The following is a 26,820-nucleotide window of genomic DNA, read 5'->3' on the forward strand; positions in this document are numbered from 1 at the left end:
CCCCCCCCCCCCCGCCCCGCCCCCCCCCCTCGCTACGCTACTGCTTTCCGTAAGTTTACACATTTCTATTTCACTTAAAGTTTACCTTTCCGTAAGTTTACACATTTCTATTTTACTTAAAATTTACCTTTCCGTAGTTTACACATTTCTATTTTGCTTAAAGTTTACCTTTCCGTAAGTTTACATATTTCTATTTTACTTAAAGTTTACCTTTCCGTAGTTTACACTTTTCTTCTTTACTTAAAGTTTACCTTTCCGTAGTTTACACATTTCTATTTTACTTAAAGTTTACCTTTCCGTAAGTTTACACTTTTCTTCTTTACTTAAAGTTTACCTTTCCGTAAGTTGACACTTTTCTTGTTTACCGAGCAATAAGTTTACCCACAATTACACCTGAAATTTTTATTTTAAACCTTGAGGTGGGGTAAAAATTTTAAACATTGAGTATAAAAAACATCTTTGCCTAAATATTTATGTCTTGTAAACTCAACAGTTTGTTTGCCTACTATCATCTTTATGCCTTTTAAACTCAATAGTTTGTTTGCCTAAGATCATCTTTATGTCTTGTAAACTCAACAGTTTGTTTGCCTACTATCATCTTTATGCCTTTTAAACTCAATAGTTTGTTTTCCTAAGATCATCTTTATGTCTTGTAAACTCAACAGTTTGTTTGCCTAAGATCATCTTTATGTCTTGTAAACTCAACAGTTTGTTTGCCTACTATCATCTTTATGCCTTTTAAACTCAATAGTTTGTTTGCCTACTATCATCTTTATGTCTTGTAAACTCAACAGTTTGTTTGCCTACTATCATCTTTATGCCTTTTAAACTCAATAGTTTGTTTGCCTAAGATCATCTTTATGTCTTGTAAACTCAACAGTTTGTTTGCCTACTATCATCTTTATGCCTTTTAAACTCAATAGTTTGTTTTCCTAAGATCATCTTTATGTCTTGTAAACTCAACAGTTTGTTTGCCTAAGATCATCTTTATGTCTTGTAAACTCAACAGTTTGTTTGCCTACTATCATCTTTATGCCTTTTAAACTCAATAGTTTGTTTGCCTACTATCATCTTTATGTCTTGTAAACTCAACAGTTTGTTTGCCTACTATCATCTTTATGCCTTTTAAACTCAATAGTTTGTTTGCCTAAGATCATCTTTATGTCTTGTAAACTCAACAGTTTGTTTGCCTACTATCATCTTTATGCCTTTTAAACTCAATAGTTTGTTTGCCTAAGATCATCTTTATGTCTTGTAAACTCAACAGTTTGTTTGCCTAAGATCATCTTTATGTCTTGTAAACTCAACAGTTTGTTTGCCTACTATCATCTTTATGCCTTTTAAACTCAATAGTTTGTTTGCCTACTATCATCTTTATGTCTTGTAAACTCAACAGTTTGTTTGCCTACTATCATCTTTATGCCTTTTAAACTCAATAGTTTGTTTGCCTAAGATCATCTTTATGTCTTGTAAACTCAACAGTTTGTTTGCCTACTATCATCTTTATGCCTTTTAAACTCAATAGTTTGTTTTCCTAAGATCATCTTTATGTCTTGTAAACTCAACAGTTTGTTTGCCTAAGATCATCTTTATGTCTTGTAAACTCAACAGTTTGTTTGCCTACTATCATCTTTATGCCTTTTAAACTCAATAGTTTGTTTGCCTACTATCATCTTTATGTCTTGTAAACTCAACAGTTTGTTTGCCTACTATCATCTTTATGCCTTTTAAACTCAATAGTTTGTTTGCCTAAGATCATCTTTATGTCTTGTAAACTCAACAGTTTGTTTGCCTACTATCATCTTTATGCCTTTTAAACTCAATAGTTTGTTTGCCTAAGATCATCTTTATGTCTTGTAAACTCAACAGTTTGTTTGCCTACTATCATCTTTATGCCTTTTAAACTCAACAGTACTTAGTATTAGATCGATTTCGTGCCTCGTATATCTTAATGTCTATGCGAGAGCGCTCAAATTGGTTTGTTTGTTAATTAAAATTCACTGTAATGACATTAGTGCTGCATAATTAGCGCTTTGTTTTTATCGAAAAGTCAAGAAAAATAAATTATGTTGACTTGGATTGTAAGGGAAATGTGTGGGTACATAATGTTGTGTGGGTACATGTGTGGTACATAATGTTGTGTGGGTACATGTTGTGTGGGTACATGTTGTGTGGGTACATAATGTTGTGTGGGTACATAATGTTGTGTGGTACATAATGTTGTGTGGGTACATAATGTTGTGTGGTACATAATGTTGTGTGGTACATAATGTTGTGTGGGTACATGTGTGGTACATAATGTTGTGTGGGTACATAATGTTGTGTGGTACATAATGTTGTGTGGGTACATAATGTTGTGTGGTACAAAATGTTGTGTGGGTACATAATGTTGTGTGGGTACATAATGTTGTGTGGTACATAATGTTGTGTGGTACAAAATGTTGTGTGGGTACATAATGTTGTGTGGTACAAAATGTTGTGTGGGTACATAATGTTGTGTGGTACATAATGTTGTGTGGTACATAATGTTGTGTGGGTACATAATGTTGTGTGGTACATAATGTTGTGTGGGTACATAATGTTGTGTGGGTACATAATGTTGTGTGGTACATAATGTTGTGTGGTACATAATGTTGTGTGGGTACATAATGTTGTGTGGGTACATAATGTTGTGTGGGTAAATACTTAAATCAAATTATCGTTTGAATATTTGTATAGGTCGGTCTAAATGACGGAACTGTACAATAAATTTTAAAAGGTCATTACAAAATTAATTTTATTAGTATTTGAAAAGTAAAATCTTTTTGTTTTGTTCGTTCAGACTATCATACATCTTTTTATAATTGCCATTTTCAAAACACGTCTTGATTTACAACGATCACTAATACATCCCACAAATTGACTTAATACATCCCACAACTTGACTTAACACATCCCACAAATTGACTTAATACATCCCACAAATTGACTTAATACATCCCACAAATTGACTTAATACATCCCACAAATTGACTTAATACATCCCACAACTTGACTTAATACATCCCACAACTTGACTTAATACATCCCACAACTTGACTTAATACATCCCACAACTTGACTTAATACATCCCACAAATTGACTTAATACATCCCACAACTTGACTTAATACATCCCACAACTTGACTTAATACATCCCACAAATTGACTTAATACATCCCACAACTTGACTTAATACATCCCACAACTTGACTTAATACATCCCACAAATTGACTTAATACATCCCACAACTTGAACCGTTTACCCAACCACCACTAGCGTGACTTGAACCGTTCACCTAACCACCACTAGCGTGACTTGAACCATTCACCTAACCACTAGCGTGACTTGAACCATTCACCTAACCACTAGCGTGACTTGAACCATTCACCTAACCACCACTAGCGTGACTTGAACCATTCACCTAACCACCACTAGCGTGACTTGAACCATTCACCTAACCACTAGCGTGACTTGAACCATTCACCTAACCACTAGCGTGACTTGAACCATTCACCTAACCACTAGCGTGACTTGAACCATTCACCTAACCACCACTAGCGTGACTTGAACCATTCACCTAACCACCACTAGCGTGACTTGAACCATTCACCTAACCACTAGCGTGACTTGAACCATTCACCTAACCACTAGCGTGACTTGAACCATTCACCTAACCACTAGCGTGACTTGAACCATTCACCTAACCACTAGCGTGACTTGAACCATTCACCTAACCACTAGCGTGACTTGAACCATTCACCTAACCACTAGCGTGACTTGAACCATTCACCTAACCACTAGCGTGACTTGAACCATTCACCTAACCACTAGCGTGACTTGAACCATTCACCTAACCACTAGCGTGACTTGAACCATTCACCTAACCACCACTAGCGTGACTTGAACCATTCACCTAACCACCACTAGCGTGACTTGAACCATTCACCTAACCACTAGCGTGACTTGAACCATTCACCTAACCACTAGCGTGACTTGAACCATTCACCTAACCACTAGCGTGACTTGAACCATTCACCTAACCACTAGCGTGACTTGAACCATTCACCTAACCACCACTAGCGTGACTTGAACCATTCACCTAACCACCACTAGCGTGACTTGAACCATTCACCTAACCACCACTAGCGTGACTTGAACCATTCACCTAACCACCACTAGCGTGACTTGAACCATTCACCTAACCACTAGCGTGACTTGAACCGTTCACCTAACCACCACTAGCGTGACTTGAACCATTCACCTAACCACTAGCGTGACTTGAACCATTCACCTAACCACTAGCGTGACTTGAACCATTCACCTAACCACCACTAGCGTGACTTGAACCATTCACCTAACCACCACTAGCGTGACTTGAACCATTCACCTAACCACTAGCGTGACTTGAACCATTCACCTAACCACTAGCGTGACTTGAACCATTCACCTAACCACCACTAGCGTGACTTGAACCATTCACCTAACCACCACTAGCGTGACTTGAACCATTCACCTAACCACCACTAGCGTGACTTGAACCATTCACCTAACCACTAGCGTGACTTGAACCATTCACCTAACCACCACTAGCGTGACTTGAACCATTCACCTAACCACCACTAGCGTGACTTGAACCATTCACCTAACCACCACTAGCGTGACTTGAACCATTCACCTAACCACTAGCGTGACTTGAACCATTCACCTAACCACTAGCGTGACTTGAACCATTCACCTAACCACCACTAGCGTGACTTGAACCATTCACCTAACCACCACTAGCGTGACTTGAACCATTCACCTAACCACCACTAGCGTGACTTGAACCATTCACCTAACCACCACTAGCGTGACTTGAACCATTCACCTAACCACTAGCGTGACTTGAACCATTCACCTACCCAGCACTAGCGTGACTTGAACCATTCACCTAATCACTAGCGTGACTTGAACCGTTCACCTAACCACTAGCGTGACTTGAACCATTCACCTAACCACTAGCGTGACTTGAACCGTTCACCTAACCACTAGCGTGACTTGAACCATTCACCTAACCACTAGCGTGACTTGAACCATTCACCTAACCACCACTAGCGTGACTTGAACCATTCACCTAACCACTAGCGTGACTTGAACCATTCACCTAACCACTAGCGTGACTTGAACCATTCACCTAACCACCACTAGCGTGACTTGAACCATTCACCTAACCACTAGCGTGACTTGAACCATTCACCTAACCACTAGCGTGACTTGAACCATTCACCTAACCACCACTAGCGTGACTTGAACCATTCACCTAACCACTAGCGTGACTTGAACCATTCACCTAACCACTAGCGTGACTTGAACCATTCACCTAACCACCACTAGCGTGACTTGAACCATTCACCTAACCACTAGCGTGACTTGAACCATTCACCTAACCACTAGCGTGACTTGAACCATTCACCTAACCATCACTAGCGTGACTTGAACCATTCACCTAACCACCATTAGCGTGCTGCTCACACCAACTTGTGATAAAGTCGAGTCACGTGATAAAAACGGTTGTCGGAATGACGTCATTAGGTGGTTTCTCTGCCGACACGGTGGGTTTATCAGAACATACGCTCGTCTTATCGGGGTAGAACCGCTCGACTCACGGAATTCTGCCGCAACTCTTGGAGTGAGTGCTGCTTAGAGCACACGCCTCCTCTAGTGTCATATCGCACAATTTCCCCGCCACTCTTGCTGACTGATATTTTGCTCCGGAGGGTACAACAAACTTTCGGCAGGGGAACGGCGCACTTCAAATTTCGAGGGAGGGGGGGGGGATGGACGCTAGTTAGAGTGTATATCTATACAAATGTTTGTTTGTCCGGTCTGTGTCTATATACGATGACAAGATCAAGCTAGGGGTTGCACCAGGCGCCCCTGTGGTACTGTAACCGGTGGCTCCCAAGAGCGCCGCGCGACCTCCCCCCCCCCCCTCGACACATGGGTGGTCGCAGAAGTGTGTTCTACCTCACTATTATGGTGGTGATTCAATTACACGCAGGGCTTTCATATAGCACGCCAGGTCAGGCCTCTACAAGATTGGCCTTGATGAAACCCTGATATGCTGTAAAGGCCTTGATGAAACCCTGATATGCTGTGTAGAACTAGATCACAGCAACGCGAGAGACGAGTACGCTGGTTCTCTATAAAACTTAGATTTATTTTCACATAATCCTGGGGGCGGGGGGGGGGGGGGTCGGGAAGCACCGCCCCTCACGGAGAGATGGTTGAAAGAAACTCTCATCTTCTCAAATTTATCCTAGGCAAGATATCACTTTTTACCTCAACTTTATCCTAGTGTAAGATATCACTATTTACCTCAGATTTATCCTAATGTAAGATATCACTGTTTACATCAAATTTATCCTGGTGTAAGATATCACTTTTTACCTCAAATTTATCCTAGTGTAAGATATCACTGTTTACCTCAGATTTATCCTAATGTAAGATATCACTGTTTACATCAAATTTATCCTAGTGTAAGATATCACTGTTTACCTCAAATTTATCCTGGTGTAAGATATCACTGTTTACCTCAAATTTATCCTAGTGTAAGATATCACTGTTTACCTCAAATTTATCCTAGTGTAAGATATCACTGTTTACCTCAAATTTATCCTAGTGTAAGATATCACTGTTTACCTCAAATTTATCCTAGTGTAAGATATCACTGTTTACCTCAAATTTATCCTAGTGTAAGATATCACTGTTTACCTCAAATTTATCCTAGTGTAAGATATCACTGTTTACCTCAAATTTATCCTAGTGTAAGATATCACTGTTTACCTCAAATTTATCCTAGTGACACCCCACCTTTTGACAATGCTCAGCGATTACAGTGTTAAAAAATAAACCGGGAGTGATCTCCCCTAAACTTTTTTTTTTTTTTTTTTACGTCTCAGTGTTGTAGATTTTACTTTCAGCGAGCCCAGCCAATGAGTGGTGGCAGTAGCTGATTTTTACTACGTTCATCATGCGACATAAGAAGACTGGTGCAGATTTACAATATAAACTATTCCTGAAACTTTCATTCTCAAAATTTTTTACATGTTATTTACAGAATAAAATATGTATTTTATATGGAGGGGGGGGGGGGGGTTATTTCTTGAGTCAAAGCAATTTGCTATTTCTGAAAATTACAGTTATAATTGGGGCAATATTTGGCTATAATAAATAACAGTGCTGAGTTATGGTAAACTTTATATTTAACAAAATTTGGCTTCGAAGGTTGGTCTAGGCTTCCTAAAGGGGGGGGGGGGTACAAATAGTTATATATGAAGTATACAGGAAAACATGATATGTTATGTACAATAGGTAGTTGCTATTTCTAAATAATAAAGTTGAAAAGGGGACAATATTTGTCTATAATAAATAAAAGTGATGAGTTGTAGTAAACTTTATATTAACAACATTGGCTTCAGAGGTTTGTCTAGGCTTCCTAAAAGAGGGGAGAAGTACCTAAAAAGTTGGTTGGGTAAGGCCCTAAACTTTCTCTAATCTAATATATAAAGCTCAATTCTGTATGTAAAAATAAGTTTGTTTGTTTGTCGCTGACATACTTCCATGGATTTAAGTGTTAGACTATTATCGTGCTCATAGTCTAAATTTATGAGTTAAAAAATTACTATTGAAAGTGTTGGGAAATAATTTTCATTTTTCAAACTGATAGTAATAATTGTCGGGCATGTTCATTAAACATAATTTTAAAAAAATAACAAAAATTCTAATTATGTCTGAAAATTATTTATATTTAGTCCTTTAGCACTTACTTTCCTTTGATAAATTAGGAAAACACAATTACTTCCCTTTATAAAACATTGCATTAGTGGACAAGAATTTACTTTTTATTACTTTGTTTTGGTGTTGGGAAAAAAATAATTACATAATTAGCGGGGATCGATCAAGTGCAAATGTTGTAGGTATTTTACCAATAAGCTTGGAGTATTATAATTGTTGGTTTGGTTTGGCACCTACGTTCGTTAAAGTGAGTGCAAAAGACTATGAATTAGTTGTGGTACTATAGTCGTTTATTAAGCTGAAACAGGCGATTCTGCCCCGGGCTAGACTGTGAGCACTTTGCGTTTATGTTCGCGTTAGTGTTTTCTTTGTGTTTAGGCTGGGTTTGCGTTAGTGGTTGCGTTTTGATTTGGTTCGTTTTTGTTCTTTCTTTTTTCGTTTTCGTTTGTGTTTTTTTTCTTTGGGTTTGTGTTTGTGGTTGGTTTTGCGTTTGTATTTGGTTTGTTTTCGTTTGCTTTTTCGTTTGTTATTTTCTTTGTGTTCGTATTGGTGTTTGTGGTTGTGGTTGGGTTTGTTGTTAGCTTTTTGTTTTCGTTTGCTTTTTTGTTTGTTTTTTCTTTGTTTGTATTGGTGTTTGTGGTTGTGGTTGGGTTTGTTGTTAGGTTTTTGTTTTCGTTTGTAATTGTGTTAGCGTTATGTTTGCGTTTTGTTATTTTGGTTTTGGTTGGCTGTGGTTTGGGTGGGCAATGCCGGGTTTATGATGATTACTAAACACACAGGTGATGGTCTTTAACAGAAAGGTTTTTCACAGCAGCCAGAGCAGGGCCTGGCCGGGACGGCTAGTATTCTTATATAACTCGGAATATAGACATGATTTTTAATTTACTTAAACTTTTAAAAAATAGAATAGAATCTCATAGAAAAAAGAATTGCGCACCAAGTGAACGCCAAATAAAGATGTGATAATAGTGCGCAATATTATTTGTACTTTATAAATTTACATGCGTTTTTTTGAGAAATCGGAAATAGCGTAAATTAGTACTTCCGGTCAACGGAAATTACTCAAAATTTGACAGAAGGTAGAGAATTAGATCTTTTACTTACATGTTTAATTTCATTTATCTATCTGAAAGAGTACTCAAGTTATAGGCTTTTGAAAAATTCAAAGTAGAAAAAGTACCACTTCCGGTTATTTGAAATCGCTCAAAAGTTGATACGGATCTACGATTTTGATAAAATACTTATATATGAAATTTTATCAACCTAGCTGTAACGGTACTCAAGTTATCGTGTTTACACACAGACAGACAGACCGACAGACAGACACACAGACACACAGACATACGGACGAGATTACAAAATTATGTTTTTCCGTATCAGTGAGGTGTAAAACGTCGATATTTGTAAAAATCTCGATTTTTTTTTTGCACGATTACAAGACTTTCTCTATACTTCGAATATACGAGAAAGTAAAACTGACACCATGCAAGAGAAACAACTGTTGCAACATATCACATTCCCCACGCCCAACCCCCACCGCCTATATTGTCTTCTACTTTTGATGGCCACAACACTCAAGTCAAGACATTTTCTCCTGTGGGTTTGGCCTACTCAAGCAACTTTCTCCCGTGGGGTTGGCCTACAGATTTGCTAATTACCTTTTTTTAAGTCATGTAATTAGTTGTGTGTAAATGTTCCCTAATGTTCTAATGTTGATATATTAACTATAATCCTCAATTATATCCTCAGCTTGATATAAATCATGTTTTTTAAATCGAAATGAAAACATTGGAATAATTTTTAAAGGATAAACCGACGCTAAAACAAAACTAAAAGCAACAATTTTCCATCCTTATTCTCAACCAACACAATCATTCAACACACACCATCCCAACCAACATAATCATTCAACACACTATCCCAACCAACACAATCATTCAACACACACCATCCCAACCAACACAATCATTCAACACACACCATCCCAACCAACACAATCATTCAACACACACCATCCCAACCAACACAATCATTCAACACACACCATCCTACCCAATACAATAATTCAACACACACCATCCCAACCAACACAATCATTCAACACACTATCCCAACCAACACAATCATTCAACACACTATCCCAACCAACACAATCATTCAACACACACCATCTCACCAACACAATCATTCAACACACCATCCCAACCAACACAATCATTCAACACACTATCCCAACCAACACAATCATTCAACACACTATCCCAACCAACACAATCATTCAACACACTATCCCAACCAACACAATCATTCAACACACACCATCCCAACCAACACAATCATTCAACACACTATCCCAACCAACACAATCATCCAACAAACACCATCCCAACCATCACAATAATTCAACACACACCATCCCAACCAACACAATAATTCAACACACACCATCCCAACCAACACAATCATTCAACACACCATCCCAACCAACACAATCATTCAACACACTATCCCAACCAACACAATCATTCAACACACACCATCCCAACCAACACAATCATTCAACACACTATCCCAACCAACACAATCATTCAACACACTATCCCAACCAACACAATCATTCAACCCACACCATCCCAACCAACACAATCATTCAACCCACACCATCCCACCCAACACAATCATTCAACACACACCATCCCACCCAACACAATCATTCAACACACACACCATCCCAGCCATCACAATAATTCAACACACACCATCCCAACCAATACAATTAAACGTATATATTCTTAAAAAAAAGTAGGGGAAGAGGTGAGAAGTTCCAGTGCAATCGGTAACAAAAATATGAATGTTTAAAATATATCTACTAAGTTGTTCATATAAAGAGAATAGAGTAAAAAAAAATTAACGAAAACAATAGCGCGGGAAATTAGTACTTTGTAAAGGAAATTAAATTTTTAGAAGTTAATAAAACATCTAAGTAGTAAAGTTTTATATCACAGTGCATTGTCATCGAATTCTGACCAACGTGAAAAGTGATCACACACAGAAGAGAAATATAGAATAGCGAATAATATATATATATATATATATATATATATATATATATGTATATGTGGGTGTATCTATAACTTGTCTCCCCCCCCCCCCCCCCCTATGCCACGGACGTCTTTTTGTGGCGTGTAAAACTGTTGTAGCCCCAGCGTCTCTCGTGAATTCCCGTCAGTGATAAACGCGCAGATAGGCAGCTCTCGTGATTTCTCGTCTGCCGCTAATCGGGTCAGATCCATGGCGGCCACACGGGACGTCATCTTTGACGGGGCCAGTAACGTGGCGGGGGGGGGGGGGGGTGGCAGTAGATGGGGGGTGGGGTCGTGATGTCTGAACTTGGTAGAGATGGCTCAATAGATAAAAGTAGGGATGGTTGATGACGGTGTGGATGGTTGGGTAGGTGATGGTACGGATGGTTGGGTAGGTGATGGTACGGATGGTTGGGTAGGTGATGGTACGGATGGTTGGGTAGGTGATGGTACGGATGGTTGGGTAGGTGACGATACGGATGGTTGGGTAGGTGATGGTACGGATGTTGTGGCCAATGAAGGCAAGAGTAGGACAATGAAGGCAAGAGTAGGACAATGAAGGCAAGAGTAGGACAATGAAAGCAAGAGTAGGACAATGAAGGCAAGAGTAGGACAATGAAGGCAAGAGTAGGACAATGAAAGCAAGAGTAGGACAATGAAGGCAAGAGTAGGACAATGAAAGCAAGAGTAGGACAATGAAGGCAAGAGTAGGACAATGAAGGCAAGAGTAGGACAATGAAGGCAAGAGTAGGACAATGAAGGCAAGAGTAGGACAATGAAGGCAAGAGTAGGACAATGAAGGCAAGAGTAGGACAATGAAGGCAAGAGTAGGACAATGAAGGCAAGAGTAGGACAATGAGAGCAAGAGTAGGACAATGAAAGCAAGAGTAGGACAATGAAAGCAAGAGTAGGACAATGAAAGCACACGAAATATTGAAACCAAAGCCTAAGGGAGCCCAGTATCGTGTCAAATTTCTCACCAAAATTCAGGACTGCCCGGCTAATGTACGGGCAACTTTAAAACTAGTCCCCGGGGCGTGATTGGGATGGTCTAACACTTGGTCACACAACTCGCACAACGTGTATGTGTGGTCGTGTATGTGTGGTTGTGTGGTTGTGTGGTCGTGTACGTGTGGTTGTGTGGTTGTGTATGTGTGGTCGTGTATGTGTGGTTGTGTATGTGTGGTTGTGTGGTTGTGTGGTCGTGTATGTGTGGTTGTGTATGTGTGGTTGTGTATGTGTGGTTGTGTGGTCGTGTATGTGTGGTCGTGTATGTGTGGTCGTGTATGTGTGGTTGTGTATGTGTGGTTGTGTATGTGTGGTTGTGTGGTTGTGTATGTGTGGTCGTGTGGTTGTGTGGTCGTGTACGTGTGGTTGTGTGGTTGTGTATGTGTGGTCGTGTATGTGTGGTTGTGTGGGTGTGTGGTCGTGTAGTCGTGTAAGTTGGTCGTGTATGTGTGGTCGTGTATGTGTGGTTGTGTATGTGTGGTTGTGTATGTGTGGTTGTGTGGTTGTGTATGTGTGGTTGTGTATGTCTGGTCGTGTATGTGTGGTCGTGTATGTGTGGTTGTGTATGTGTGGTTGTGTATGTGTGGTTGTGTGGTTGTGTATGTGTGGTCGTGTGGTTGTGTGGTCGTGTACGTGTGGTTGTGTGGTTGTGTATGTGTGGTCGTGTATGTGTGGTTGTGTGGGTGTGTGGTCGTGTAGTCGTGTAAGTTGGTCGTGTATGTGTGGTCGTGTATGTGTGGTTGTGTATGTGTGGTTGTGTATGTGTGGTTGTGTGGTTGTGTATGTGTGGTTGTGTATGTCTGGTCGTGTATATGTGGTCGTGTATGTGTGGTTGTGTGGTTGTGTGGTCGTGTACGTGTGGTTGTGTGGTTGTGTATGTGTGGTCGTGTATGTGTGGTCGTGTATGTGTGGTTGTGTATGTGTGGTTGTGTATGTGTGGTTGTGTATGTGTGGTTGTGTATGTGTGGTTGTGTGGTTGTGTGGTCGTGTACGTGTGGTTGTGTATGTGTGGTCGTGTATGTGTGGTCGTGTATGTGTGGTCGTGTATGTGTGGTTGTGTATGTGTGGTTGTGTATGTGTGGTTGTGTATGTGTGGTTGTGTATGTGTGGTTGTGTGGTCGTGTATGTGTGGTTGCGTATGTGTGGTTGTGTATGTGTGGTCGCGTATGTGTGGCTGTGTATGTGTGGTCGCGTATGTGTGGTTGTGTATGTTTGGTCGTGTATGTGTGGTTGTGTATGTGTGGTTGTGTATGTGTGGTTGTGTATGTGTGGTTGTGTATGTGTGGTTGTGTATGTGTGGTTGTGTATGTGTGGTTGTGTGGTCGTGTATGTGTGGTCGCGTATGTGTGGTCGTGTATGTGTGGTCGTGTATGTGTGGTTGTATATGTGTGGTTGTGTATGTGTGGTTGTGTATGTGTGGTTGTGTATGTGTGGTTGTGTATGTGTGGTTGTGTGGTCGTGTATGTGTGGTCGCGTATGTGTGGTTGTGTATGTGTGGTCGTGTATGTGTGGTTGTGTATGTGTGGTTGTGTATGAATGCCTCCATGTACAGAGCGTGTATAATGGAACTGTCAATGTATCAAAACCTGTATTCACCCCCTCCAACTGCACCTCCCCTCTCCCCCACACCACCCTCCCTCCCCCCACTTTGCCCTCCCCACAAGATCCGCCTACATGTTGGCCCACACGTTGATCAGGCCATTTCTCACGAATGATGGGGCTCCACTAGGCCGGGGCTCCACTAGGCCGGGGCTCCACTAGGCCGGGGCTCCACTGGGCCGGGGCTCCACTGGGCCGGGGCTCCACTAGGCCGGGGCTTCCCTAGGCCGGGGCTCCACTAGGCCGGGGCTCTACTAGGCCGGGGCTCCACTAGGCCGGGGCTCCACTAGGCCGGGGCTTCCCTAGGCCGGGGCTCCACTGGGCCGGGGCTCCACTGGGCCGGGGCTCCACTAGGCCGGGGCTCCACTAGGCCGGGGCTCCACTAGGCCGGGGCTCCACTAGGCCGGGGCTTCCCTAGGCCGGGGCTCCACTGGGCCGGGGCTCCACTAGGCCGGGGCTCTACTAGGCCGGGGCTCCACTAGGCCGGGGCTCCACTAGGCCGGGGCTTCCCTAGGCCGGGGCTCCACTGGGCCGGGGCTCCACTGGGCCGGGGCTCCACTAGGCCGGGGCTCCACTAGGCCGGGGCTCCACTAGGCCGGGGCTCCACTAGGCCGGGGCTTCCCTAGGCCGGGGCTCCACTGGGCCGGGGCTCCACTAGGCCGGGGCTCCACTAGACCATATTTGAAAACTTTTGTCAAAACCCGACGTCTACGGTAACATTTGCCGTCTACGGTAACCTTAGCCGTCTACGGTAACCTTAGCCGTCTACGGTAACCTTAGCCGTCTACGGTAACCTTAGCCGTCTACGGTAACCTTAGCCGTCTACGGTAACCTTAGCCGTCTACGGTAACCTTAGCCGTCTACGGTAACATTTGCCGTCTACGGTAACATTTGCCGTCTACGGTAACATTTGCCGAACATTTGCCGTCTACGGTAACATTTGCCGTCTGTCAGTCAACATCAACTGATCCGCGTTGTGCATCCGTCTGTTTTGTACGGGAGCCTGACACGTACCCTACGCCATTTTTCCCGAATGGACACTTGCCAGAATGCGACAAACGTTCGAATGGACGATTGGCCGAATGCGACAAATTCCCGAGAAACATTTGCCCGAAGGACAAATGTCTTTCGGGAATTGTCGTAGACCTGTTTTGTTGACCATGTTGACTTAAAAATGATCAGGCTAGTTTTGTGTCTTTATCTTTTTGTCCTTAAAATTTTACCTATAGCTAAATGAACGATTTTTTTTTACCTAATAAATCTTTTTTTTTTTAAATTTGGAGCCAAAATAATTTATTTTCGACCAAAAATTGTGACGTTTATCTGGCCATTTGGCTGATGATTTGAGCAGAACTTTGTCTTGTGGCAGAAGTGATAGCTTTGTTCCGTGTCTGGCGGCCCGCTCATCCATCACGTGCTAATGGGCCCAGACACTGCTGCACTGCCCAGATCACTTCTGCTCTATTATTCACTTAGACCTGCCGCATGGAGGGGAGGGCGGGGACTCCAGGTCACAATGGCGGGTCATTACATCCAACTCATGTCGGTGGATTACACCACGCCGTTGTTTTTTATATTACAAGTTACATGTTATTACATTACTATATTGTTTGATTACACATGTCGCTAATATTGTTTGATTACACATGCCGCCAATATTGTTTGACTAGCTGCATACCCGTGCTCCGCCACGGTAAATCTTTCTTAAATGTACCAACTTGGGAACAGAACAAAACAAACAAAAACACAAACACAAAAAAACACAACCACAACCACAACACACCACAACACAACCACAACACAACCACAACATTAGAATCACCACCGAACCACACGCTTTCCTAGGCGTCCGCGCCCAAAGAGAGCCTTTCCAGCATTCTCTGTAAGTCTAACATCACCATGTTTTAATAACACCGAAAAACAAAAACAAAAAATAGTGATTTTGAGAGATCATAGACTAATTAGAAAATAATATAAATAATCTTAACATTTTTCTATTTTAATTGTGAACCTTAACATATAACAATCAATGCGGTAGTAATACAAAAAATTAACTTAAATTATAGAGAGTGAGTTGAATTTATTTTAAAATTACCTCACTTGGAAAAATTACAACAACAAAAAAACTACTTGAATCAATTCGTTTTTTCGACCATACTGTCATAAAAATGTATCCACTTTTTTTCGGAATCTAAACGAAAATAATATTTGACATTGATCCGTTGAATATGTTTTAGCAATATACGTGTATTTAATATTTTCTTTACGTTATGCGAAAGAGTAAAAACTGTGGCAACTATAAAATAAATTTAAGTCGTTATATAAACAAACCCTACTAAATTACTTATAATAAGACGTTGCGATGCACTGAAAAGCACTGCATTAACAAACAGAAAATACAGTTATCCCAACCACTACACTCACATACCCTAAACCTGATCCCCATTAAAACAATTACACTGACCCTAAAAAAAAATTTTAAAAATGGTGCGATGTTTACTTTCATGGTTCCAAAAGCTATAGCCATGACACGAGGAAGGAAGGACTGACACACTACAAGCCCGCTTATATTATAGATTACACATGTTGCCATTATTGCTTGATTACACGGACGGACATTAAACACACCCGTTTGAACTTCTGCATATGCCCCATAAAATGCTTACATATGCCCAATAAAACCTCTGTATATGCCCCATAAAATGTCTGCAAATGCCCCATAAAACTTCTGTATATGCCCCATAAAATTTCTGCATAAGCCCGATAAAATTTCTACATATGCCCCTTAAAATTTCTGTATTTGTCCAGTAAGACTTCTGTAGGTGACGACCTCTGTAGGTGACGACCTGAGATTGTGAGATTAAGCTTTGTTGGTGTTTACTGTTGGGTTAGAGCAGTGGTTCTAGCCCTCGGCTCACATAACCCCAGGTGTTGGGCGGAGGTCAAGACACACACTCGACTCAAGTGATTGGCGATCGGATGTTGTCAGTGCGGACGATAGAACTATGACGACAGTTCAAATTCGACAGCGCGATAAATTAACGTAGTAATAAAGTGCGCCAGGGGAGATTATACGTGTCGGTATCGTCATATTTCTCAAGGGCGGAACCCTTGACGTCATGATTCGTGTCAACTTCATACTTCTGTGCCGTGTGGGGTGTTAGATATATACTACGAAGGTGGGGTAGGTGGGTGGGGGTAAGGGATATATGCTACCGAAAGGGGGATTGGGGGTTTTGAAAGTGTGACGACTATCTTCAACAGTGAACAATTTCACAGCTTTAGTGTGTTATTGTTATACCAGCAGTGTTTCTTCCAGACTTTTTTCTCTGGGGGGGGGGGGGGGACGACTTCAAATTTTCGGGGTGGGGGGGGGGCGGAACCACTGTTAAAAAATATTTTTTCTATATAAATTCCACTTCGTTATGGGGGGGAGTAGACTTTCTTCGGGATTGGGGGGGGGGGGGGGAAGGGGGCGTAGATGCCTGGAAGAAACTCTGTATACTAGCCATCGATACCCGTTACGGGCAATTCTGGTGACTTTTAGCTCTCTCCTCTTTACAAATAGGCTACCCGGTTTTTCTTTTAGATATTTATCTCCGGAGAAGGGCATTTAAAACTGTCCGGAGGAGATGTGGGGGATATGTGTGCGTTGGGGGGGGGGGGGGGGATAGCGGATTCCGGATTTTTAATTATTTTTTTTAAATTACTTTTTTCAATTTCGTTCGGAGGTGAAAGGGGAAGAAACAGTAGAGATGCCTGAAGAAAATGTATATATCTACGGAAAGTGAGTAATGAAATAAATTGTAATTCAGCTTTAAAAACTTAGTAAAAGAAACATTTTATTGATCAAGAGCATTGGAATGAAACATTGTTAAGATTATGCAAAAAAAAAGGGGTTTTGTTTAATGTACTGTCTATGTTTATATTTTATATTGTTTCAAATAACATAGACTACCAATACCTATTAGAAAAATTAAAACAAAATTGTATACAGTATTAGTCAACACAAAAACATATTAAATGCACTCGCTGATCAAGAGACTTAAAATTAAGAGACTTAAAAGATTTCGTTAAAAACCCGGCTGTTCTATGGTAGTTGTGTTGTTTTTGTCTTTAAAAAAAACCCTATTTCGGCTGAGCATGGCTCTGACCACACTATCCCTTCATATGCTAAAAATACATTAACAGGTGAACTCTACTTCACCTGCCCCGTGTCCCGCCAAGTCCTGATAAGCATCTGTATCATTCACATATTAAAAAAAAAATTGAAAAAACAAGATTGAAATTGTTGTGTCTCGAACCCGTGCCACAGGCATGGTATCAATTGCACTATCATCTCAGCTAATTTGACACCTCAGGAATCATGAAGAATAAAAGAGGTAGTTAAGAAACTTCACTTACGCAAATAGGCCCTATTAATTCAAACTAAATTTTATTCCAAATTAGCCAATTCCATAGCTAAACAAAGATTTTTATAACACAATTAAGGCCTGAAATAGTTTAGTATAGAAATGTATTATTGGAATAGATTCTAGATCTAGATAGTCTAGATCTAAATCTAGATCTATCTAGAGTCTAAGTCATTGTTTATTGCGTTCTTGTCACAACTATAAACAATTTTCCGGTTGCATAATTAAAAAAAATTTTCTACATTCGAATATGCCTTTATTTTTTATTTTTCTTCTTTAAATAAAATGTTGTTTATACTTTTAAAACATCTAACATATTATTTTCAACAAAAGTCCGTATCAAGTTCTCCATATATCGCTGAAGATACTGATATCATAGCCTGTGAAATTATTTTGCGGACAGAGAGAGAGAGAGAGAGAGAGAGAGAGAGAGACAGAATTGCGCACATGGGCTTTTATATATTAGGATTTAAAAGCAGTAAAAAGTAGTAGCCTCAACTGTTGTTGCATATTTATTTGAATACTTGGTACAAAATTAATTACAAAGAAATATGGACAATTGACTGTGTTTTTTTTTAAGATTTTAATATCCGCCTTTACCTAGTGTGTATTGTGGACGTGCCTATCGGCATTAGTAGCGTGACGGCTTTTGTACAGTGTCGGTTTTTGGTCTTGATCCTATGCTTTATAATGTCATAAGCGTGGGAGATATGGCAGTAAACGTGGTTCAACTATTCTTGCAACCAATTCAGGATAGCAAATTATATGTCTTATGCCTATTTCACTCTAATTCAAAGTTTTTTTAAATACTTGATTGAAACATTCTATTGAATCCTATTTTCTATTAAATTCTATGTTTTTTCCCTTGTGACTACAATAGCTGTAAACAGCCCAGCTGTGAAGAGCCCAGCTGTAAACAGCCCAGCTGTGAAGAGCCCAGCTGTGAAGAGCCCAGCTGTGAAGAGCCCAGCCGTAAAGAGCCCAGCCGTGAAGAGCCCAGCCGTAAAGAGCCCAGCCGTAAAGAGCCCAGCCGTAAAGAGCCCAGCCGTGAAGAGCCCAGCCGTGAAGAGCCCAGCCGTGAAGAGCCCAGCTGTGAAGAGCCCAGCTGTGAAGAGCCCAGCTCCCAGAAGATGGTGGACAGTGAGGTGTACCACCCCCACGTGGCCGATCTGATCCGCTGGGCCACAGAGCAATGCAGCCAGATGTTGAACGAGACCCCTGTACCCGGGGACGGTAGGTCCTGTTTCATTCATTGGGGTCAGTCAGGTCTGCCCCATGACGTCAGCCCCATGACGTCCACCCCGTGACGTCAGCCCCATGACGTCCACCCTATGACGTGCACACCATGACGTCCGCCCCATGACGTGCACCTCATGACGTCCGCCACATGACATCCCGCATCACGCCCCCCCATGACGTCCACGTCCTGTGTCACGACGTCTCGTGCTGATGTCCGTTTGTCATGCTCGGCTGATGAGGCTGGGGCAGATTACTGGTTCTATTGACATCCGCGAGTCAATGGGGGTGGGGTCGCGGTGGTCAGGGGGGGGGGGGGGGTTCATCGTTGTACGTGTACGTGTATCGTAGATCTGCGTGTCAGATGGCCATAGGTTGCTGCTCAGACGTGGGAACGTTCCTCGTGTCTTCTATAGCGGTCTGACTGAGTCGGGACTCATGTAAGGAGATAACGGAGCCGACTAGACCATCCCTCCACCCACTAGACCATCTCTCCACCCACTAGACTGTCTCTCCACCCACTAGACCACCTCTCCATCCACTAGACCATCTCTCCACCCACTAGACCATCCCTCCACCCACTAGACCATCTCTCTACCCACTAGACCATCTCTCCACCCACTAGACCACCTCTCCATCCACTAGACCATCTCTCCACCCACTAGACCATCCCTCCACCCACTAGACCATCTCTCCACCCACTGTCTCCACCCACTAGACCATCTCTCCACCCGCTAGACCATCTCTCCACCCACTAGACCATCTCTCCACCCACTGTCTCCACCCACTAGACCATCTCTCCACCCACTGTCTACACACTACACCATCTCTCCACCCACTGTCTCCACCCACTAGACAACCTCTCCACTCACTAGACCATCTCTCCACCCACTAGACCATCTCTCCACCCACTCTCTCCACCCACTAGACCATCTCTCCACCCACTAGACCATCTCTCCACCCACTCTCTCCACCCACTAGACCATCTCTCCACCCACTAGACCTACTCTCCACCCACTCTCTCCACCCACTAGACCATCTCTCCACCCACTAGACCATCTCTCTACCCGCTAGACCATCTCTCCACCCACTGTCTCCACCCACTAGACCATCTCTCCATCCACTAGACTAGACCATCTCTCCACCCACTCTCTCCACCCACTAGACCATCTCTCCACCCACTAGACCATCTCTCCACCCACTCTCTCCACCCACTAGACCATCTCTCCACCCACTAGACCATCTCTCTACCCACTAGACCATCTCTCCACCCACTAGACCATCTCTCTACCCGCTAGACCATCTCTCCACCCACTGTCTCCACCCACTAGACCATCTCTCCACCCACTGTCTCCACCCACTAGACCATCTCTCCACCCACTGTCTCCACCCACTAGACCATCTCTCCACCCACTGTCTCCACCCACTAGACAACCTCTCCACCCACTAGACCATCTCTCCACCCACTAGACCATCTCTCCACCCACTCTCTCCACCCACTAGACCATCTCTCCACCCACTAGACCATCTCTCCACCCACTGTCTCCACCCACTAGACCATCTCTCCACCCACTGTCTCCACCCACTAGACAACCTCTCCACCCACTAGACCATCTCTCCACCCACTAGACCATCTCTCCACCCACTGTCTCCACACACTAGACCATCTCTCCACCCACTAGACCATCTCTCCACCCACTAGACCATCTCTCCACCCACTGTCTCCACCCACTAGACCATCTCTCCACCCACTAGACCATCTCTCCACCCACTAGACCATCTCTCCACCCACTAGACCATCTCTCCACCCACTAGACCATCTCTCCACCCACTAGACCACCTCTCCACCCACTAGACCATATCTCCACCCACTAGACCATCTCTCCACCCACTAGACCATCTCTCCACCCACTGTCTCCACCCACTAGACCATCTCTCCACCCACTGTCTCCACCCACTAGACAACCTCTCCACCCACTAGACCATCTCTCCACCCACTAGACCATCTCTCCACCCACTAGACCATCTCTCCACCCACTAGACCATCTCCCCACCCACTAGACCATCTCTCCACCCACTAGACCATCTCTCCACCCACTAGACCATCTCTCCACCCACTAGACCACCTCTCCACCCACTAGACCATCTCTCCACCCACTAGACCATCTCTCCACCCACTAGACCATCTCTCCACCCACTGTCTCCACCCACTAGACCATCTCTCTACCCACTAGACCATCTCTCCACCCACTAGACCATCTCTACAGCCACTAGACCATCTCTCCACCCACTAGACCATCTCTCCACCCACTAGACCATCTCTCCACCCACTGTCTCCACCCACTAGACCATCTCTCCACCCACTAGACCATCTCTCCACCCACTAGACCATCTCTACAGCCACTAGACCATCTCTCCACCCACTAGACCATCTCTCCACCCACTAGACCATCTCTCCACCCACTGTCTCCACCCACTAGACCATCTCTCCACCCACTCTCTCCACCCACTAGACCATCTCTCCACCCACTAGACCATCTCTTCACCCACTAAGCCAACTATCAGTTCTCTCGCTAGGCGCCTGTCACTCCAACTTTCCTTTTATTCCCGTAATGTTTGCCTCTCTGACTTATTCTAGCCCATTTCATGTCTGCTACTACAACTTGTAATTTAGCCACACAACCACACAGCCACACGGTCGTTCAGCAAGCTTATTGACTACCCCCCCTGGAACCTATTTGTCCACCTACTGTTGTACATTGGGCTTTCTGTGTCTGGAATGGTTGTAAATGTGCTGGTGTGTTTGTGGTCCGGTGGTCCAGTGGATTGTAGGAAAAAAAAGTCACAGGAAAGAAAGTCACAGGAAAAAAAGTCACAGGAAAAAAAGTCACAGGAAAAAGGTCACAGGAAAAAAAAGTCACAGGAAAAAAAGTCACAAATATATATTGGCATGATATTTGATAATAATTTTATGTATTAAATATTTAGAGAGTGCAAATTAACTTAGGATTAATTAAATGTAATGTGTGTAGGCTGTATACGCATAGTAATTTTTATAATTCATCTAAAAATATTTATTATGAAGTATGTAGATTGTAGATTGTAATTGTTTTAAACTTAAGATTAGTAGCATTTAATATAATGCTCCATAGTCTACGTTTTTCATCGTGTTTTTTCTTTTTAAATACTAACATCAAATTACCGTGAAATGGTAAATTCATCTGACTTGCTGCCGTCAACTCATGGCAACAATAGATATGTTTAGTTCAACCACCTTTACTGCCCACATTTATCACGCTCATTACATAACAAAACTTAGGATCAAAACAGAAAGCCGACAAGGTTCAAAGGCTCTCATTGACGCATAACGTCAACAACACAAAATATGTTCGGACAATGCCTACTGAGGAGAGGCCAGAGAATAGCCTGCGGCAAAATGTGCCTAAATTTCTTTTATAATTAACTTTTTTACCGCGTATTTAACTAAATACGTAACAAACGTTGAGATTGTTGTGTTAATTATCTTAGAGTATTTTTACTTACAATTGTTATAAATCATAATACTTTTAACGTCTATAAATAATTTATGCTATAAAAAAATACAGCCCACAACAATAAACATAAAAAAATTTACAATTCTTAACAAATTAATAAAAATATTTCTAAAAAGATTTTTGTGACTTTTTTCTGTGACTTTATTTCTTGACTTTTTTTCCGATAAAATTTTTCCACTGTGACTTTTTTTTCTGTGATTTTTTTTCCTAGCAAAAACTGTGACTTTTTTTTCTGTGGTTTTTTTTTCCTATGACTTTTTTTTCCGTTGACCGATCCAGTGGCCCTGTGGCCCTGTGTTAGAGTTGGTTTGTGGTCCAGTGGTCCTGTGTTAGAGTTGGTTTGTGGTCCTGTGTTAGAGTTGGTTTGTGGTCCAGTGGCCCTGTGGTCCTGTGTTAGAGTTTGTTTGTGGTCCAGTGGCCCTGTGTTAGAGTTGGTTTGTGGTCCAGTGGCCCTGTGTTAGAGTTGGTTTGTGGTCCAGTGGCCCTGTGTTAGAGTTGGTTTGTGGTCCAGTGGCCCTGTGTTAGAGTTTGTTTGTGGTCCAGTGGCCCTGTGTTAGAGTTGGTTTGTGGTCCAGTGGCCCTGTGTTAGAGTTGGTTTGTGGTCCAGTGGCCCTGTGTTAGAGTTGGTTTGTGGTCCTGTGTTAGAGTTGGTTTGTGGTCCAGTGGCCCTGTGGTCCTGTGTTAGAGTTTGTTTGTGGTCCAGTGGCCCTGTGTTAGAGTTGGTTTGTGGTCCAGTGGCCCTGTGTTAGAGTTGGTTTGTGGTCCAGTGGCCCTGTGTTAGAGTTGGTTTGTGGTCCAGTGGTCCTGTGTTAGAGTTGGTTTGTGGTCCTGTGTTAGAGTTGGTTTGTGGTCCAGTGGCCCTGTGTTAGAGTTGGTTTGTGGTCCAGTGGCCCTGTGTTAGAGTTGGTTTGTGGTCCAGTGGCCCTGTGTTAGAGTTGGTTTGTGGTCCAGTGGCCCTGTGTTAGAGTTGGTTTGTGGTCCAGTGGCCCTGTGTTAGAGTTGGTTTGTGGTCCAGTGGCCCTGTGTTAGAGTTGGTTTGTGGTCCAGTGGCCCTGTGTTAGAGTTGGTTTGTGGTCCAGTGGTCCTGTGTTAGAGTTGGTTTGTGGTCCAGTGGCCCTGTGTTAGAGTTGGTTTGTGGTCCAGTGGTCCTGTGTTAGAGTTGGTTTGTGGTCCAGTGGCCCTGTGTTAGAGTTGGTTTGTGGTCCTGTGTTAGAGTTGGTTTGTGGTCCAGTGGCCCTGTGGTCCTGTGTTAGAGTTGGTTTGTGGTCCAGTGGCCCTGTGTTAGAGTTGGTTTGTGGTCCAGTGGCCCTGTGTTAGAGTTGGTTTGTGGTCCAGTGGCCCTGTGTTAGAGTTGGTTTGTGGTCCAGTGGTCCTGTGTTAGAGTTGGTTTGTGGTCCAGTGGCCCTGTGTTAGAGTTGGTTTGTGGTCCAGTGGCCCTGTGTTAGAGTTGGTTTGTGGTCCAGTGGCCCTGTGTTAGAGTTGCGTTATGGCCTGTATTTAAAGAGCGCGGTGATTACATGTCAAATCCTGGCCACTTCTGTGTCGCGTCTGGAGTTGCCACTTTGGCACTGCGCATGCGCCAACTGATTGGACTGGAGAATAGAAGCCCCCCACAAGTCGCGCTGCATCAGCTTGGAGCTGGGGAAATTTGAACGTCTAGCACGACAGATTATTTGGAATAGTCTTGTTTGTCAACTGTGTGTCTGTCTATCTGTCTGTGTGTGTGACTGTTCTACCCCAGGCCATGAGTTCTATACGCTACAACTGCACCATTATTTACCAATACATTTTTGCACACGTTAATGACAACTATTGAGGTCAGACCAGATCACGTGACAAGTCCCAAGCTAATGGGCTCCCAGCAGGTGCTGGCACATCTCCACAACTTCTGTAAGGACCTTAGCCAAGCAACATATCAACTTCTGTAAGGACGTCACACGAAGCCCACCTAAACACCCACACAACCCATCTAAACACCCACACAACCCATCTAAACACCCACACAGCCCACCTAAACACCCACACAACCCACCTAAACACCCACACAGCCCACCTAAACACCCACACAACCCACCTAAACACCCACACAGCCCACCTAAACACCCACACAGCCCACCTAAACACCCACACAACCCACACAGCCCACCTAAACACCCATACAACCCGTCTAAACACCCACACAACCCATCTAAACACCCACACAACCCACACAACCCACCTAAACACCCACACAACCCACCTAAACACCCACACAACCCACCTAAACACCCACACAACCCACCTAAACACCCACACAACCCACCAAACACCCACACAACCCACCTAAACACCCACACAGCCCACCTAAACACCCACACAACCCACCTAAACACCCACACAGCCCACCTAAACACCCACACAACCCACCTAAACACCCACACAACCCACCTAAACACCCACACAACCCATCTAAACACCCACACAGCCAACCTAAACACCCACACAACCCACCTAAACACCCACACAACCCACCTAAACACCCACACAACCCACCTAAACACCCACACAACCCACCTAAACACCCACACAACCCACCTAAACACCCACACAACCCACCTAAACACCCACACAGCCCACCTAAACACCCACACAACCCACCTAAACACCCACACAGCCCACCTAAACACCCACACAACCCACCTAAACACCCACACAGCCCACCTAAACACCCACACAACCCACCTAAACACCCACACAGCCCACCTAAACACCCACACAACCCACCTAAACACCCACACAGCCCACCTAAACACCCACACAGCCCACCTAAACACCCACACAACCCATCTAAACACCCACACAGCCCACCTAAACACCCACACAACCCATCTAAACACCCACACAGCCCACCTAAGCACCCACACAACCCATATAAACACCCACACAACCCATCTAAACACCCACACAGCCCACCTAAACACCCACACAACCCACCTAAACACCCACACAACCCACCCAAACACCCACACAGCCCACCTAAACACCCACACAGCCCATCTAAACACCCACACAACCCATCTAAACACCCACACAGCCCACCTAAACACCCACACAACCCACCTAAACACCCACACAGCCCACCTAAACACCCACACAGCCCACACAACCCACCTAAACATCCACACAGCCCACCTAAACACCCACACAACCCACCTAAACACCCACACAGCCTACACAACCCACCTAAACACCCACACAGCCCATCTAAACACCCACACAGCCCACCTAAATACCCACACAGCCCACACAACCCACCTAAACACCCACACAACCCACCTAAACACCCACACAGCCTACACAACCCACCTAAACACCCACACAGCCCATCTAAACACCCACACAGCCCACCTAAACACCCACACAACCCACCTAAACACCCACACAACCCACCTAAACACCCACACAGCCCATCTAAACACCCACACAGCCCACCTAAACACCCACACAACCCACCTAAACACCCACACAACCCATCTAAACACCCACACAGCCCACCTAAACACCCACACAACCCATCTAAACACCCACACAGCCCACATAAACAACCACACAACCCACCTAAACACCCACACAGCCCATCTAAACACCCACACAGCCCACACAACCCACCTAAACACCCACACAACCCACCTAAACACCCACACAGCCCATCTAAACACCCACACAGCCCACACAACCCACCTAAACACCCACACAACCCATCTAAACACCCACACAACCCATCTAAACACCCACACAGCCCACCTAAACACCCACACAACCCATTTAAACACCCACACAACCCATATAAACACCCACACAACCCATCTAAACACCCACACAGCCCACCTAAACACCCACACAACCCACCTAAACACCCACACAGCCCACCTAAACACCCACACAACCCACCCAAACACCCACACAACCCACCTAAACACCCACACAACCCACCTAAACACCACCTGTAAATGACCTGTGTGTTGCAGGTGTTTACTGTCCTGGTTTTTTCGATGGCTTCGCCTGCTTTAACCACACAAGGGCAGGAACCCTTGGACGAGTGCTGTGCTCAGAAGCTTTACCTGTCTTCCGTAAGTACCCACACTACTCT

The 26,820-nt window shown here is 43.7% G+C and overlaps 1 protein-coding gene across 1 annotated transcript in view; it reads left to right on the forward strand.

Annotated features, from left to right (window-relative positions):
* LOC131954731 (calcitonin gene-related peptide type 1 receptor) overlaps positions 1-26,820 on the forward strand; it is a 51,933-nt gene that overhangs the window by 2,412 nt on the left and 22,701 nt on the right. Inside the window, exons 2-4 of the mRNA XM_059318475.1 lie at positions 304-340; positions 18,782-19,134; positions 26,699-26,800. Of these exons, the coding sequence (XP_059174458.1) occupies positions 304-340; positions 18,782-19,134; positions 26,699-26,800 (492 nt within the window). The remainder of the gene's footprint in view (positions 1-303; positions 341-18,781; positions 19,135-26,698; positions 26,801-26,820) is intronic.

Source organism: Physella acuta, unplaced genomic scaffold (assembly GCF_028476545.2).
Source record: "Physella acuta isolate Inbredline_101_S28 unplaced genomic scaffold, ASM2847654v3 ptg000079l, whole genome shotgun sequence".
In the NCBI taxonomy this organism is placed as follows: domain Eukaryota; kingdom Metazoa; phylum Mollusca; class Gastropoda; family Physidae; genus Physella; species Physella acuta.